Source organism: Hylobates moloch, unplaced genomic scaffold (assembly GCF_009828535.3).
Source record: "Hylobates moloch isolate HMO894 unplaced genomic scaffold, HMol_V3 SCAFFOLD_8, whole genome shotgun sequence".
Classification (NCBI taxonomy): domain Eukaryota; kingdom Metazoa; phylum Chordata; class Mammalia; order Primates; family Hylobatidae; genus Hylobates; species Hylobates moloch.
Window position 1 is genome coordinate 71,635,902 of NW_026652283.1, and position 13,999 is coordinate 71,649,900.

General features: G+C 47.9%; 1 protein-coding gene across 3 annotated transcripts in view; it reads left to right on the plus strand.

Moving 5' to 3' along the window:
- Window positions 1-767: 767 nt before the first annotated feature.
- OLFML2B (olfactomedin like 2B) overlaps window positions 768-13,999 on the plus strand; it is a 40,505-nt gene continuing 27,273 nt past the window's right edge. For 2 of the 3 annotated variants that reach the window (XR_009214528.1, XR_009214529.1), the window contains exons 1-3: window positions 768-1,407; window positions 4,486-4,749; window positions 7,109-7,216. Coding sequence is in view for 1 of the 3 variants with exons in the window: in XM_058442775.1 (XP_058298758.1) it covers window positions 1,234-1,407; window positions 4,486-4,749; window positions 7,109-7,216 (546 nt within the window). In the remaining 2 variants the exon portion in view is untranslated. The remainder of the gene's footprint in view (window positions 1,408-4,485; window positions 4,750-7,108; window positions 7,217-13,999) is intronic. The other variant, XM_058442775.1, reaches the window with a different exon arrangement.

The window sequence follows — 13,999 nt, forward strand, 5'->3', positions numbered from 1 at the left end:
TTGAGGGACACAGTAACATAATTGCACACTATTGAAAGTGGACTCCTTCTTAGAGATGATCTGGTAACAGAGACCCGGAGATTTGTCCCAAACCAGGAAGACAAGAAGAGCTGTTCCCTTTGGTAATCATTTATCAGGCAGTAGCTTTCACCATGGGGACTCGCGGAGAGTGTCGGAGATGTACAGTCATTCCCCTAACTTTCAACGTTTACACAACTCAGGACACACTCTAGGAAGGAATTCAATGATTCTCCTCTGGGTGGAGGTATTACTAGGTTCTAAAGCCGTGGCAGGCAAGCAGCTACCAACGGCGCTAAGTTCAAAGCTGCCCGAGAACTCGCCCAGAGTTAAGTCAGGGAAAAGAAACGCCTGGAAACAAATGCGCCTTCTCCCCTGCCCCAGGTGTGCTAAAGGAGGATGCCGCAGATCCCTAACTGGCTCGGCCTTGGAGCGAACGCTGGGTGCCTGCGATGGAAAGTCGCTCTTCTCGGCGAGAATGGCCGAACCCCCAAACTTCAGGGACGCCGCTCGGGGTAACTTCTCTCCACTCATTTGCGATCAGATGAGAGGAAAGTAAAGCCCTTCCAACGTCACCCCCAGCCGGCGCGCGGCAGCTGAGCCCCAGCGGGGGCGGGGTCCGCCGGCTGCCCCTCCGCCCGAGCCTGTGCGCTTCCAGGTCCTCCTCCTCCGCGCGGTCACTGGCTGCATCTCCGCGGCCCCGGCACAATAGAGGCTCCGCCCTCCTTCCGCGCGAGCTCTCCGCGGCTCCCTAGCCCAGCAGCTCTCAGCGCCCGCGCCGCCACCGCCTCTGCCCTCCCCGTGTCCGGTCCCCGTGCGCCCCGAGGCTCCCCGCCGCTCCCCGCCGCCCCCCGCCGCCCGTCCCGGCGCGCACCGCGAGCGTCTGTCCGAACGCCTTCCAGCCACCTGAGCCCTCCTGCGGGCAACGCGCTCAGCTAGCCCGTGCCCGCCTCCACCTTCCTCGACATCCCCTCTTCCCTGCGTCCGGCTCTCCACTGGGGCTGCACAGTCGAGGGCTGCTCGCGTCGGGAAGGAGATGCCCAGAGTCTCTGGGGCGCACCCTCCCGTCCCGCTCAGCCGCACCCAGCTTTAGAAGGTGCTCTGAGCAGCCACTTTCGGGCTCTAGCTAGGACACCCTCTCGCAGAAGTCCTTGCCGAGACCCCCCGCCCCAGCCATTCTCTCGAGGTGCTGAGGACCCTCTTATCACGCCCCTCATGGCCAAGCCTCGGCTGCTAGTTCTCTACTTCGTTCTGATTGTGGTTCCGGCCTGGGTGTCCAGCATTGTTCCCACAGGGACAAGCGAGCCCCCAGATGCGCAGACAGTGGCGCCTACGGAGGACGAGACTCTGCAAAACGAGGCGGACAACCAGGAGAACGTTTTATCTCAGGTAGGCTGCCGAGTGCCACGACCGCCCTTCTTGCCCTGGATGGTGGTGAGAGCCGGAAGCTGGTCCTTGCTGAAGTGTTTGAGGGCAGCTGTTTTTCCTTCCATTACCAATGGAAAGGGCATTTGATTTTCATGTATCAGAATATTTTCTTAATGGAAGGATGTAGGTTCTTCTCTCAAAATCATAGGGTCTTTAAAGGTCATCAAATCAGGAGAAAGGAGAGGTGAAGGAAGGGAAGATGCCGCTCGACTTCTTGAGAAGAAAGAAAAAAATTTGTTTTTGGTTTCAGGGTTGTGAAAACTATCTCTTGTCTATGTGGCTGTTTGTCAGAATTGGAATGTGAAAACAGGCGGATATGTTGATCAGGAGGCAGATGGCATATCCCATCGGGAGATACTTTATGGCAGAGGGTGGGACACCAGGCGGGAGTATGGGGTGAAGTCAGAACAGAAGCATGTGTGATGAATGTGAGGTGACCCCCAAACAGAGAGATTGAGAACATGACGGAGTGTATTGGGAGGGGAGGGTGGGAATGCAGATGCAGGCAGCTAGGGCAGACTGTCAGTGGGGGCCCGGGTAACCCATGATAGTGATGGGCTTTGTAAAGTGCCTGTTTACCAAGTACTTAAACTTGATTTTTCTGACTCAATCTTCAAAACACCCTAATACCCATCTATAGATAAAGACCGTAAGAGATACATGGGTAAGCCGGGCGCGGTGGCTCACGCCTGTAATCCCGGCACTTTGGGAGGCCGAGGCGGACAGATCACGAGGTCAGGAGTTCAAGACCAGCCTGGCTAATATGATGAAACCCCATCTCTACTAAAAATACAAAAATTAGCCAGGCGTGGTGGCAGGCACTTGTAGTGCCAGCTACTCAGGAGGCTGAGGCAGGAGAATTGCTTGAACCCGGGAGGCGGAGGTTGCAGTAAGCAGAGATCACGCCACTGCACTCCAGCCTGAGTGACAGAGTGAGACTCTGTCTCAAAAAAAAAAAAAAAAAAAAAAATGTGATACGTGGGTAGAGCCAGGGCTTCTAACAGCCTTCAGCCCAGATCTCATTTCTGTAAGGGGTAGTCCTCTCTGGAGTGTTTATTTCGTGCCCTCCAGAGCTGGCATGATGACGTGTGGTGGGTGTCACCAGAATCCCCAGAATGGGGGATGTCTGAGAAAAGATCCTCCAGCGCTGCCTGTACCTTCACCTCCACCAAGCCCTGGGAATGGGCCTTGTCTCCTTCCTGTAGAGAGAATAATCAGCTGCACTTTGGGATTTATCAAACACTAGCCTCCTCACTCTTCCTTTAATAATGATGCTAATGTGTGCCCTCTGCCCACCCATTACCTCCCACTGACCCCTAAATCGAAAAGACATAAAAATCTCTCACACTGGGGCTCTGGAACACTATCAACAAAAACTTGCCTGAAACTTGAGCCTCCTGTAAGGAAGGAATCCACCCAGGGTTCTCAGAGCAGGGTTATGTAGGAACCCAGGCAGAGTTTCAGAGAGTAGACAGCCACAATTTACTATCAGCCCGTAAAGAACAGCCGCTTAAGTCACCCTTAACTACACCACCTTCTTCCCACTGATCCATTCTGTGTTTGACAACAGCCCTAAAGCAAATATTAGTATTAGAAGAAACCCAATCTTTGCAAGGAAAACATTACAAGTCTTCTTCCCTCCCAGACAGCATCCCAAGGAACATTTCTACTCTAACAAGCTCAATGCTTGCCTGCTGAAATCATTAGTCAAATGAAGGGAATCCTTCTGCCTGCCTAGGAAGGGAGCCCTGGCTTTGGGGATGCAGGGCCTTTTGGAGAGGATTGGGAGAGAAGAGCCTTTTCCCAGCAAGTGCCCAGAGTTGGCGCTCCAGAAAGCCTACTGTCGCGTGTTTTCCTGCCTGGGGAGGCTGGCAGGGGCAAGTGCCCAGAAGGAAATGTTTCGCATTGCAAAAGCAGCAAGTGCTGCCAGTTTGCTTTCCTGGATTTGGCCTGGGGTTTGGGTTCAGAAGCATGAACTCTTAGACTGAGTAAACCTTACTGACTTCTGGACCCGTCTCTTTCCTCTCAATTCCCTTTCTCCACATCTAACCCATCCTTCAAGGCCAAGATTAAATGCCACTCCTCCAAGAAGTCTTCCCTGGCTTCCAGTTGGAGCCGCTCTTAGCTCCCACTGCCCTTTCTCTCTGCCTCTTCGGGGGCACTTATCACTCTGTACTCTGTGTGACTGCTATTTCTATGCCTCCTGCACTGTAGGCTTCTTGAGAGCAGGCTCTCCATCTGGCCCATCTCTTTATCCTTCACAGCACCTCACAGTCCTTAGTAGGCACTCCATAAATGTTGAATAAATGAATGAGAGATGCCAGTAGTCTTCAAACTTGAATACCAACTTTTCAATCTCTCCAATTTCTTCTTTTCCTTTTTACACTTAAACCTGGATTCTGAATGGGCGCAATGTCTCACGCCTGTAATCCCAGCACTTTGGGAGGCCGGGGCAGGTGGATCACTTAGGGTCAGGAGTTCAAGACCAGCCTGGCAAACATGGTGAAACTGAAAATACAAAATTAGCTGGGCATGGTAGCGTGCGCCTGTAATCCCAGCTACTGGGAAGGCTGAGGCAGGAGAATCACTTGAACCTGGGAGGTGGAGGTTGCAGCGAGCTGAGATCATGCCACTGCACTCCAGTCTAGGCAACAGAGTGAGACTCTGTCAAAAAAAAAAAAAAAAAAAAAAGAAAGAAAGAAAGAAAAGAAAGCCTAAACCTGGATTGTAGCAGAAGGCAAAGGCTATTGGACAAATGACAGGGCTCATCTGTTTTTTCCTTTAAATAATGAAAGGCTAAGGCCCCATGAGAAAGGCACAGCTTTCCAAGACAAACGAAGAGAGCTGAACTCTGAATGCCTTCAAGGAAATGTCAGAGTCAGCAAACTGCATCTCAGTGACCTATTGGCTCCATGGTTCAGAGTTGTCTGAGGTCTCTGACTAGTGCAGGACTTTTGACTAAGTAAATGGAGAGCCTCCTTCTGGAGGCTGACTGACACCTGTGTTTGCATGCCCCTAACCCATTTTCTGTGTGTCTAGTTGCTGGGGGACTATGACAAGGTCAAGGCTATGTCTGAGGGCTCAGACTGTCAGTGCAAGTGTGTGGTGAGACCCTTGGGCCGGGATGCCTGCCAGAGGATCAATGCGGGGGCCTCCAGGAAGGAAGACTTCTATACCGTGGAAACCATCACCTCAGGCTCGTCCTGCAAGTGTGCCTGTGTCGCACCCCCATCGGCCCTCAATCCCTGTGAGGGAGACTTCAGGCTCCAGAAGCTGCGGGAGGCAGACAGCCAGGACTTGAAGGTAGGACCTGGTGTGGGGCAATGCCTTGGATGAGAGGGCACTTTTGAGATCCACAAGTCTGGCAGAGCCATGGTTGAAGACTGTAAGCCCTTTGAAGAAGGTCAGGCCTGGTCCCTGCAGTGCTGTGTGTGGATCAAGGTTGATGTCCTAGCAAACTTGTCCTTTTCAGCTCTGGTGTATAAGGGAGATGCTTAAAGCAAAGTGTGCCTGCCCCTCCTTATGGAGCCAGAGAGACTGGGCCTGGGAGCAGCTGCCAGGCCCAGCTGACCAAAAGAACTCAGTGTTCTTCAGGAAAATTGCTGCCACAATTTACTGTCAGCCCAGCACACACCCCAAAGAGGCAAAAGAGGCCGGGGGCCTGCTGTAGACTGGGTCATCAAACTGTGATCCTATCATGGTCCATAGGGTATGGAAGCTCAGGCGCCACTTAGGCAGCCCCATGGGTTGGCTGAGGGCTTCTTCTGATCCTGCACCCCCCCCTTCCCTTGCAGCATGGGGTAGTGGAATGAGCTGGGTTTTGGAGTCAGACAGACTTGGGTTCAAATCATCGTAGTGTGATCCCACTTATTTAACTTGTCTGCCTTTCAGCTCCTTGAATAACATGTGGGAATAATAACATTTACTTGGTGGGGTTATGAGAATCAATGAGATAACAACTAGGAGGTACTTGGCACAATACCAGACATTCAGCTAGGCATGACCATGTAAATGAATGAATGGATGACTATGTAAAGCGCTGCTGGCATCTGGCACTCACTCAGTGACTAGTAGTCATTGGTGTCTCTTTCAGCAGAGTAGTGTTTACCAATATCAGGAGTATCTCAGGATTCGGGCAGAGCCGCAGCTCTGCCATGGAACAACTTTCTGAACCAAGTGCCACACTCACTCAGTGTAGGATTGGACTCTGGGGGAATTCTGGTACACTGTAAGGCAAAATGCCTATTAGAAGTCAGGAAATTATCACAGTACATACTAATAGCCAGCTATCTTTTTATGGCTTCTATCCAGGATTCAGCTCTCTTCCTCTGGTGGGGAGAAAGGAGCTCACCTTCTAAACATGAGTATTTCATACTTGGACTTCTTCATGTAGAAGCTAGGCTCTGAGATAAATGGGGAGTGTAGATTGCAAAAGTGTGGCCCAGGAAACTTCCAGGAACTGGCCCTCGTCATCTTCCCTCTTTCCTTGCACTCTGCATGCCCTCAGTGCCTCCAGAGCCTCGGCCACCTTCCTCCCAGGGCCTCTGTACTGGCAGGCAGGACAGTACTGCTAAAAACTGAGGAGGCTGGGTGCACTATGGCAGCTTGCCATAGAGCAAGAGTCTCAAAGATGGGACGCTGAGTCCTCTTTTAGCCCAGGGTCAGTTTGGCACTTTGTGCTAAGGAGAACCTGTTGATGTCTTTCAGAGCCTTTAGTAGACAATGAAATTGAGTGTTTCAGAAGCATATCCTCAAGGTATTGACATGTAGAGCCACCTTGTTGAGTATTTATAGAATAAAAATACCTGTTATGAGCCAGCTATCTTGGGGAAACAGAGATGAAGGATACATAGACACTGCTTGCTTGTTTTCTTTTTTTAACTTTTATGTTAGGTTCAGGGGTACATGCGCAGGTTTGTTATAGAGGTAAACTCACGTCACGGGAGTTTGTTGTACAGATTATTTTGTCACCCAGCTACTAAGCCTAGTACCTAATAGTTATTTTTTCTGCTCCTCTCCCTCTTCCTACCCTCCACCCTCAAGCAGGCCTTAGAGTCCGTTGTTCCCGTCTTTGTGTCTATGAGTTCTCATCATTTAGCTCCCACCTATAAGTGAGAACATGTGGTATTTGGTTTTCTGTTCCTATGTTAGTTTGCTAAGGATAATGGCCTCCAGCTCCATCCATGTTCCCATAAAAGACATGATCTCATTTTTTTCATGGCTGCATGGTATTCCATGGTATATACATACTACATTTTCTTTATCCAGCCTGTTATTGGCGTGCATTTAGGCTGATTCCATGTCTTTGCTATTGAGACAGTACTTTCAAGGAGCTCACAGTCTAGTAGGAAAGACAGCTGTCAATGCAACTGACAAATTTCACAAAAGAGGTATAAACGGTTTGTGAAGAGGTCTAGACCTCAAGTTTACTTGTTCTTGTAGGAATCTCCCATTTTCTTACCCAAACATTTCAGAAGGCAGAATGCACATACACCATTGTGCTTGCCTACGTCCCTGCCTACACAAATGTGTTTCTCACGGCAACCTCTCAATTCCTGGCTACTGGCTTCCTGTCGAGCCCCCAGCATGCAGATCTGAAAGGAAACTCTGCCCTGCGTCTGTCTGCCCCAGCCCTGGACTAACCCCTTGCCTTGTTTCATAGCTCTCCACAATCATAGACATGTTGGAAGGAGCGTTCTATGGCCTGGATCTCCTGAAGCTACATTCAGTCACCACCAAACTGGTGGGGCGAGTGGATAAACTGGAGGAGGTAAGGAAGATTCTGGTTTCCATATCTTTTTCTTGATTGAGCCCAAAAGCGTATCAAACATCCCACAGTAAATTTTCAGCTAGCACATGCGCTGACTAGACTTAACCCATCCTATTCTATGAAAGGGAAAATATACATAAAAGATTCATTCAAAATTATGCCAAATTGTTGGTGACAAAGAAAATCAGTTAAGTAGAAATGCCAATACTGTACCTTCTTTTTTTCATCTATAAAATCCTCTTAATCATATAACCAATGTCTTTCCATTTTTACCTGGACTTCCAGGGACCTCAGAACTCAATGAACTATAAAGGTACAATAAGCATCTAACCTCCAGTTTTAAGGTGGAGTCATCTCCTTCCTTCGTATATGGTTCCTAACTTCTCTAACTGTTCTGGTGCATACTCCTGTATTTGTGTGTGTGAGTCCATCTGAAATTCATTTTGGAGGAAGAAGACATAAAAGTGATTACTAATAAGTAATGTTCCCTACTCAGCATTCAGGCTGGTCATGCCCGGGATGAATGGACGAGTCATGCAATTTTCATAGACAAAGACACCATACTATTCTGACTGGGCCCTGGGAGTTGTATAGGTGGTGCTGTGGTTTTTATCTAGTGGTGTGTGAAGGGAGCTGGGAGTTGTTACAGATACTGTAATAATGTTGACAGTGCTTGTTGCTGTGATACCTTAACATATAGATGAGAAATCATTTAGTCACCTAAAAAGTAACTAACAATCATTATTCAATCTTACTGGTAAGAAACTCTATGGATATGTTTCATTGACTCGCATCTGGTTCTTGGACTGATACTTGAAACAGTGACTCAAAGAGCTGCTGCTCTAAGTGGAAATCTATTTCTTTAATGTTTACAGCATTACTGTAAGTGGTAAATTTAATACCACAATGACTGTAAACATATCAATATTCCTTATGAAAAAGTGGACTTTTGGGGGGCTGTCATGAAAGAGCTAAGGTTCTTTGATCTATGATTAGTAGATGTAGTGGTTTGTGGCAGAAAGAGCAGCAGAATCAGAGTCAGGACGGGGTGAGTTCCTTACTCTTTGTTTGTGCTGCCAAGCAGCCATGTCCTACCTTCTCCATCTGGACAGTGAGAATAGTACACTGCCTACTCCATATGATTGCTGAGAGGATACAAAGTACACTCACTAATCAGTACGAAAATGCTTTGAAATGGTTAAATTAAACAAGGCTCTGACCATGAAGAGATTGAAGACAAACATTCCTACATTACTTTGCCAGGAGAGCTAGCACAAAGATGATGAAACATTGAAGTTACAAGGATTAGTTTCAACACACTCCTTCCACTCCTTAAAATTTTCCCGGAAAGTGAACACCAGTTCCTTTTCCACCTGCCCTTGGGCTTGGCTCCTCCAATGCTATGATGAGATGTTTTCTGAATATGGCTCTTGGCTCTGGGAGGGTTGGTAGGTCCTTAATCACATCAGATATGAGGTCTGATGAGAGGGGTCAGGGTTTTGGATCCTGAGATTTGTAGACAGATCAGAGTGGCCAACAGAACCGCATGAGCCTCCTCCTCGCTGTCTACCACTCTCTTAAAGGGATTCTCTCAAAGAACTAGGACCCTGGGCATCTTGAGTCTCTCCTTCCTCAATGTTAACAGCCAGAACGATGACATTGTGGATAGTCAGCACCATCCCACTACTAATGGACTTCATGCAGACTTCGGACTCTTCCTCCTAGTTAAAACCACTTTCTGGTTCTTTCAGACACATTCAAAAGGAATTAAACCAAGGTCCAATATTGGGAAGTGCCTCTGTTTTCCTAGGCCCCCAGAACCATCCAAATGTGCAATGCCCCTTTAAGAAAAGGATTGCTCTTCTATAGGAACAGGAGCGACAGCAACCTCTTCTGCTTTTACCTGACCTTGGCAGCCAAAGAGTTGCCATTCCGCCTGGAGAACACAGCTTGAGAAAGATAGATCTGGGGGGAGAGTACAGTGCTCTGGAGGCCAAGGTCAGGTGCTCAGCCTCTGAGAAGGCCAGTGGGCTGGGCTTGTCCAAGGACCACAGTCTTGTTACAGCCTTGTCCAGCAGCTGAGCCCTTCCTGCTCAGGAGGGAGTATGGGCGAATTTGATGCAATACCAGTGCCCCAGCAGGGTGGTATCATCTATACAGTCACACAGTAACCTAGTTTTTGCAAAAAACTGTTTTAGTTACATCAATGAGAGTATCTGCTTGCCAAAACTGTGGTATGTTTAGTAGCAAAGATTGGATCTTAATAATAATAATCCCTTACATTTGTATGGCATATTACGTTTTGTAAAGCGTTCCGTATACATTTAACCCATTTGTTCCTGGGTAATGTGAGAGCCAAGGAAATTAGATGACTTGACCAAGATCACAGTGCTAGGAAGTACAGGGCCTTCTGGTTCCTGGTCCAGGGCTCTTTCTAATCAACCCTGTAAGTTTCTTCAAATCATTGCCAACTGTCCTGTAAGCATCAGTTTTTCTTAACAGGAACTTCAAACAATAGCTCTTCCAAGGGAATTTCTAGGCAGAACTGTGACTCTATCCCATAGACCCATTAAATAGGATTAAAGTTGAATTCAGGAAGGAGGTTTCCCCAAACCAGCCTAAGGTGATAGGGTGCTGAAGTGTGACAGTAGTCTTCAGATGGGTCTGGGACCCTGTACCCAAACAGTGGAGCACTGTATTTGCTTGAGTTTGTCTCAAGGCTCATGCCGGCTGACTGTCTGGAGTCTGCAGTAATTGAAAAGGCAGAATGTTGGGTAAATTGAAAAAACACTCCCTCTCCAGCTCGGTTCTGCAGGAGGAATGGAAGTTAAATTCTGCTCCTGGTCCTTGAATATTCTTGAATCCCAACGGGAGCTCTTTGGAGGTCAGACAAAACAAAAAAGGGGTCAGATTGGAGAGGCATTTTGCCCAGAGTAAGATCAATGGTTGGCAGTATAAGCAAGCATACATTTATGGGATATAGCCACAGTTCCACCTTGAGTATATAGGAGGAGGTAGGAATGGAAACTTCATTTGCAGATGAAAGAGGAAGGAAGGAGAGAGAAATGGAATCTGAACTATTTTGAGTTTACCTTTTGGTAAAATCAGCTCTGGGAGCAGCTCTGCTTAGTGGAATGATTTTGGGTAAGCTTTTGTTTTAAATACTGAAAAATGACACATGCATAGAAAAGTGTATAAACAATGAATATAGTTTAACAAATTACTATGAACAAAATGCCTATGTAACCACCAACCAGCTCAAGAAACAGACCAATTTTAATACCCCAAAAGGCCCCCATATGCTCTCTCCTACTCATACCCTTCCCTCAAGGGAACCTTTATCCTTACTTTTATGTTAATCATCTTCCTTGTTTTTCTTTATAGTTTCGTCATTTAAGGATGCATCCCTAAATGTAATAGTTTTGCCTTTTTTGAATGTTAAATACATAGAATCCTACAGAAGTGCATGTGTGTGTATGTGTGTGTGTTGGGCTTTTTTCACTGAACTTTATATTTTTAATATTTACCTATGTTGTTTTTGTGTCTTGTGGTTCATTCATTTTTATTGCTGTGTAGTATTCTATTGTATGAATATACTACAATTTATCTGTTCTCCTGATGATGGATATGTGGATTGTTTCCAGTTTCTGAATGCATAAATCAGAATAGCCCTATGGACATTCCTGGACATGAACATCCCTGTGCATGTACCCTGGTGTGTGTGTGCCTGCATTTCTCTATGGTACATTAGATAAGTGGAACTAAAAGATAAGCATTAGTTATGCTTATCTTCAACTTCAGGAGATATTGCCAAACTGTTTTCCAAAGTGGTAGTATAAGTTTACCTTCCCTCCAGCAGGGTATAAAAGTTCTACACACATCCTCACCAACACTTGGTATTGTCAGACTTTCTAGTTTTTGTCAATTTGGAGGCTGTAACTTAGTAGGGTCATTTCACTGTGTTCTAGAAACTTAACTCCAAAATATCTTTCCAGTTCACTGGGGGAGGTCTGAAACCTCATAAACCAGTTTTAGAACTGCTCCAGGAATAAGAAACACTCAAGGTGGTCAGCAGTCCAACATAGATCCCAGCTGACCTCTCTTCCCTGTGAGTGGCCAGGAAGGGGAAGGGCATGCAGGAAGTGTGGGTACATGTTGGAGTTGAGGGGTAGGTTGGCACAGAACATAAGTATCTGAAGAGATAGGAGTTAAAAGTCTAGAAAGAAAACCTGTAACTTCCAAAGGCAAAGGCAAGCCCTGTTCATTGCATACAGAGGTGGTAGTGGCACTCACTCAGCTCAAGAAAAGACTTCATCCGAGCTCCGAGTGCACTTAGAGACCCACAGACTGGTAGGCTGCCCAGACCTAAAGGTGGATTCTGAAGGCAGCAGGACTAGAGGCATGGTGTTTAACCTCTAGCAGCACATACTGCTTCCAGGGGCAGATTTATTCCTAAAGTGGAGAAAAAGACAGAGGGACAGATCATTAAAATAATCTTCTAGCATCAAGGCTTTAGTTGGTTTCAGTCATTTCTGTAAAATTTGCAAATTTTATGAATAAATGTCCCACCCCCACCTTGCTGCAGGATACCTGTAAGTGTTTATAAGTGCTTGAAATGCTTGTGTACACATGTGCCTTTGTATATGTGTGGGTGCATAGCCCATGCTCTTAAAATTGATGCATGCCTGCAAGCTTTCCATAGTGTGATTTCTGCTTTGTCCCTTCTGGTGCGTGTGTCTCTTTCCTTTTTCTCGAATCTACCTGCTGGAATTTGCAAACCACACCCATGAGCATAGATGGCACCAGGGAACCTTGTGTCCCAGCTGAAGCCTTTTCTCCTGATAATGTTGCCTCCAAGGAAGATTTAAGTCCATGATGGATTTACCAGACCCAGAACTGGCCTGCTTCCCAGAATGTACTGGCACAGGCATTGCTGAGGGATTCTGCCCCACACCTAAACCTTTGGTGGCTTTTGTGTTTCTGGACTGAAAGGCGTGATCAAAGAAGCATTCCTGACCCTGGGGGATATATCTTTTCACCAGCTAATAGGAGAACGTAATTTTCATCTATGCAGACTTGGCTGTGAGTTGGGGGAGCTCTTTCCAAGCCCCCCCTTTCCTTCCACCCTCCACCCCTGTCGAGACACCCCCAGGGCTCACTCTCCTGATCAAATCTGCTCTTTCCGAGGGGTTTGCTGTAAGTCATTTCACTCTTCTTCCTCAAGTGAAGGCTTGGAGAGGGGCACTGCTTACCTGGCCTGACTTCAGTGTCCTCGTATGTGAAAAGGCAGAGGGTCAAAGTTAATGTTTCTAAGATATATTTCAGCCTAACGCTATTTAATTCAATTTACATCTTAATATGAGTTAAAGCCAATATATTACCTCTCCCGGGGTTGTATATACTTCAAATCTAATTTGCCATTGTGGGATATAAAGTTTTCTTCTTGGCTAAAGAGACTTACAGTACGAGTGTCAGCCCTCCATCTGTCGGCCTAAGAACAGTTTAGAGCTGCCAGGATGTGCAGGCGTGCATGGCTCGAGTGGCCCTATTTTAAGGGGTAAGGTTACCCCTAATATAGAAATTCATCACCAGAGGCCTGGGACTTCTTGCTGTTGCCTTGTTTGACTTTCCTGCCAGGACCTGAACCTCATAAGGGCAAGCTGGGTCAAGTCATCTTTGTTTCCCAGGCCCTGGTCCAGCACCTGATGTGGGACGGATGCTCCACAGCTGTTTGGTTGGATGAATGTTCAATGGGGCAGCTGGTGGCTCCCTGAACCCAGGCCTGCCTGTCTGTCCCATCAGCTGTGGTCGAAGGGATTAGGCCACGGCCTGCCTGTCCTGCCATCAGGAGCGCCGGCTGTTTCCAGCTGTTCTCTTCCCCAGCTCTCTTACCAGGGGCTAGGAGATAGCTGTCAGCTGGGGTGGCTGTCCCAGGCCATCTGGTCCTAGCTGTCTCCTTGAGGGTGCAAAGGTTGAGCATGGTGAGCTGATGGGAACTACGAGCCCTCCCCGCTTGGGTCCAGTTACCCTCACACTTGCTCAGTTCACTCTCACGAGAAACTATGTCCCATCTGCCCTTGGGCTTGCCATCTGTATCTTAGCCCTGTGCATATCCAGCTATCTGCCAGGGAATCCTGATGCCCACAGGACCTACCAGGCAGCCTCCCAGGCAGCCTCCTTAGATGTGGCTGTGTGCACCTGCTGTGTGACTTGGGGCCAGGGTTTGGCCCACCTGCAGTCTGGCTTCGTCTACTCCCACAGGTGTCTAGTGTGTCTCTCTACAGCACACCAGCCTTGGGTTCTTACCTTCCTCCCCATGCCAGCCATACCAAACCCCAGCTTCCCTTTCCTTTTCCACCTGCATGTCTGCTATGGAGACCCTAAGGGTCCCTCCCACTCCAGCTTCACCCACATGCTTCAAGCCCGATTTCTGTGCCCAGCACTGTACCACATGCAGCCCCTTATCCGTCTCCATGCCAAGCCTGGGTGAGGTAGGTGTCATCATTCCTTCTTTTTCCGCCTGGGGCCTAGAGAGGTTTCATCCCTTGCCCTGTGTGGTTATATAAGCAGGCCATGACTGTGGTGTGGGTTTACACCTGATCTCCAGAGCCAGCACCCTCCCCTCGCCCACACCCCTGTCCCTGGTTCTATTTGTAAAAACGAGACCACAGAGAACTGCCAGAGTTCTGCCCCATGGTCATCTTTCCCCTGGTCCCAAGCTTTTGGCTTAAGACACTACACAGTCTCACCCAGGCATACGCACACGTGTCTAAGAGCTGGACA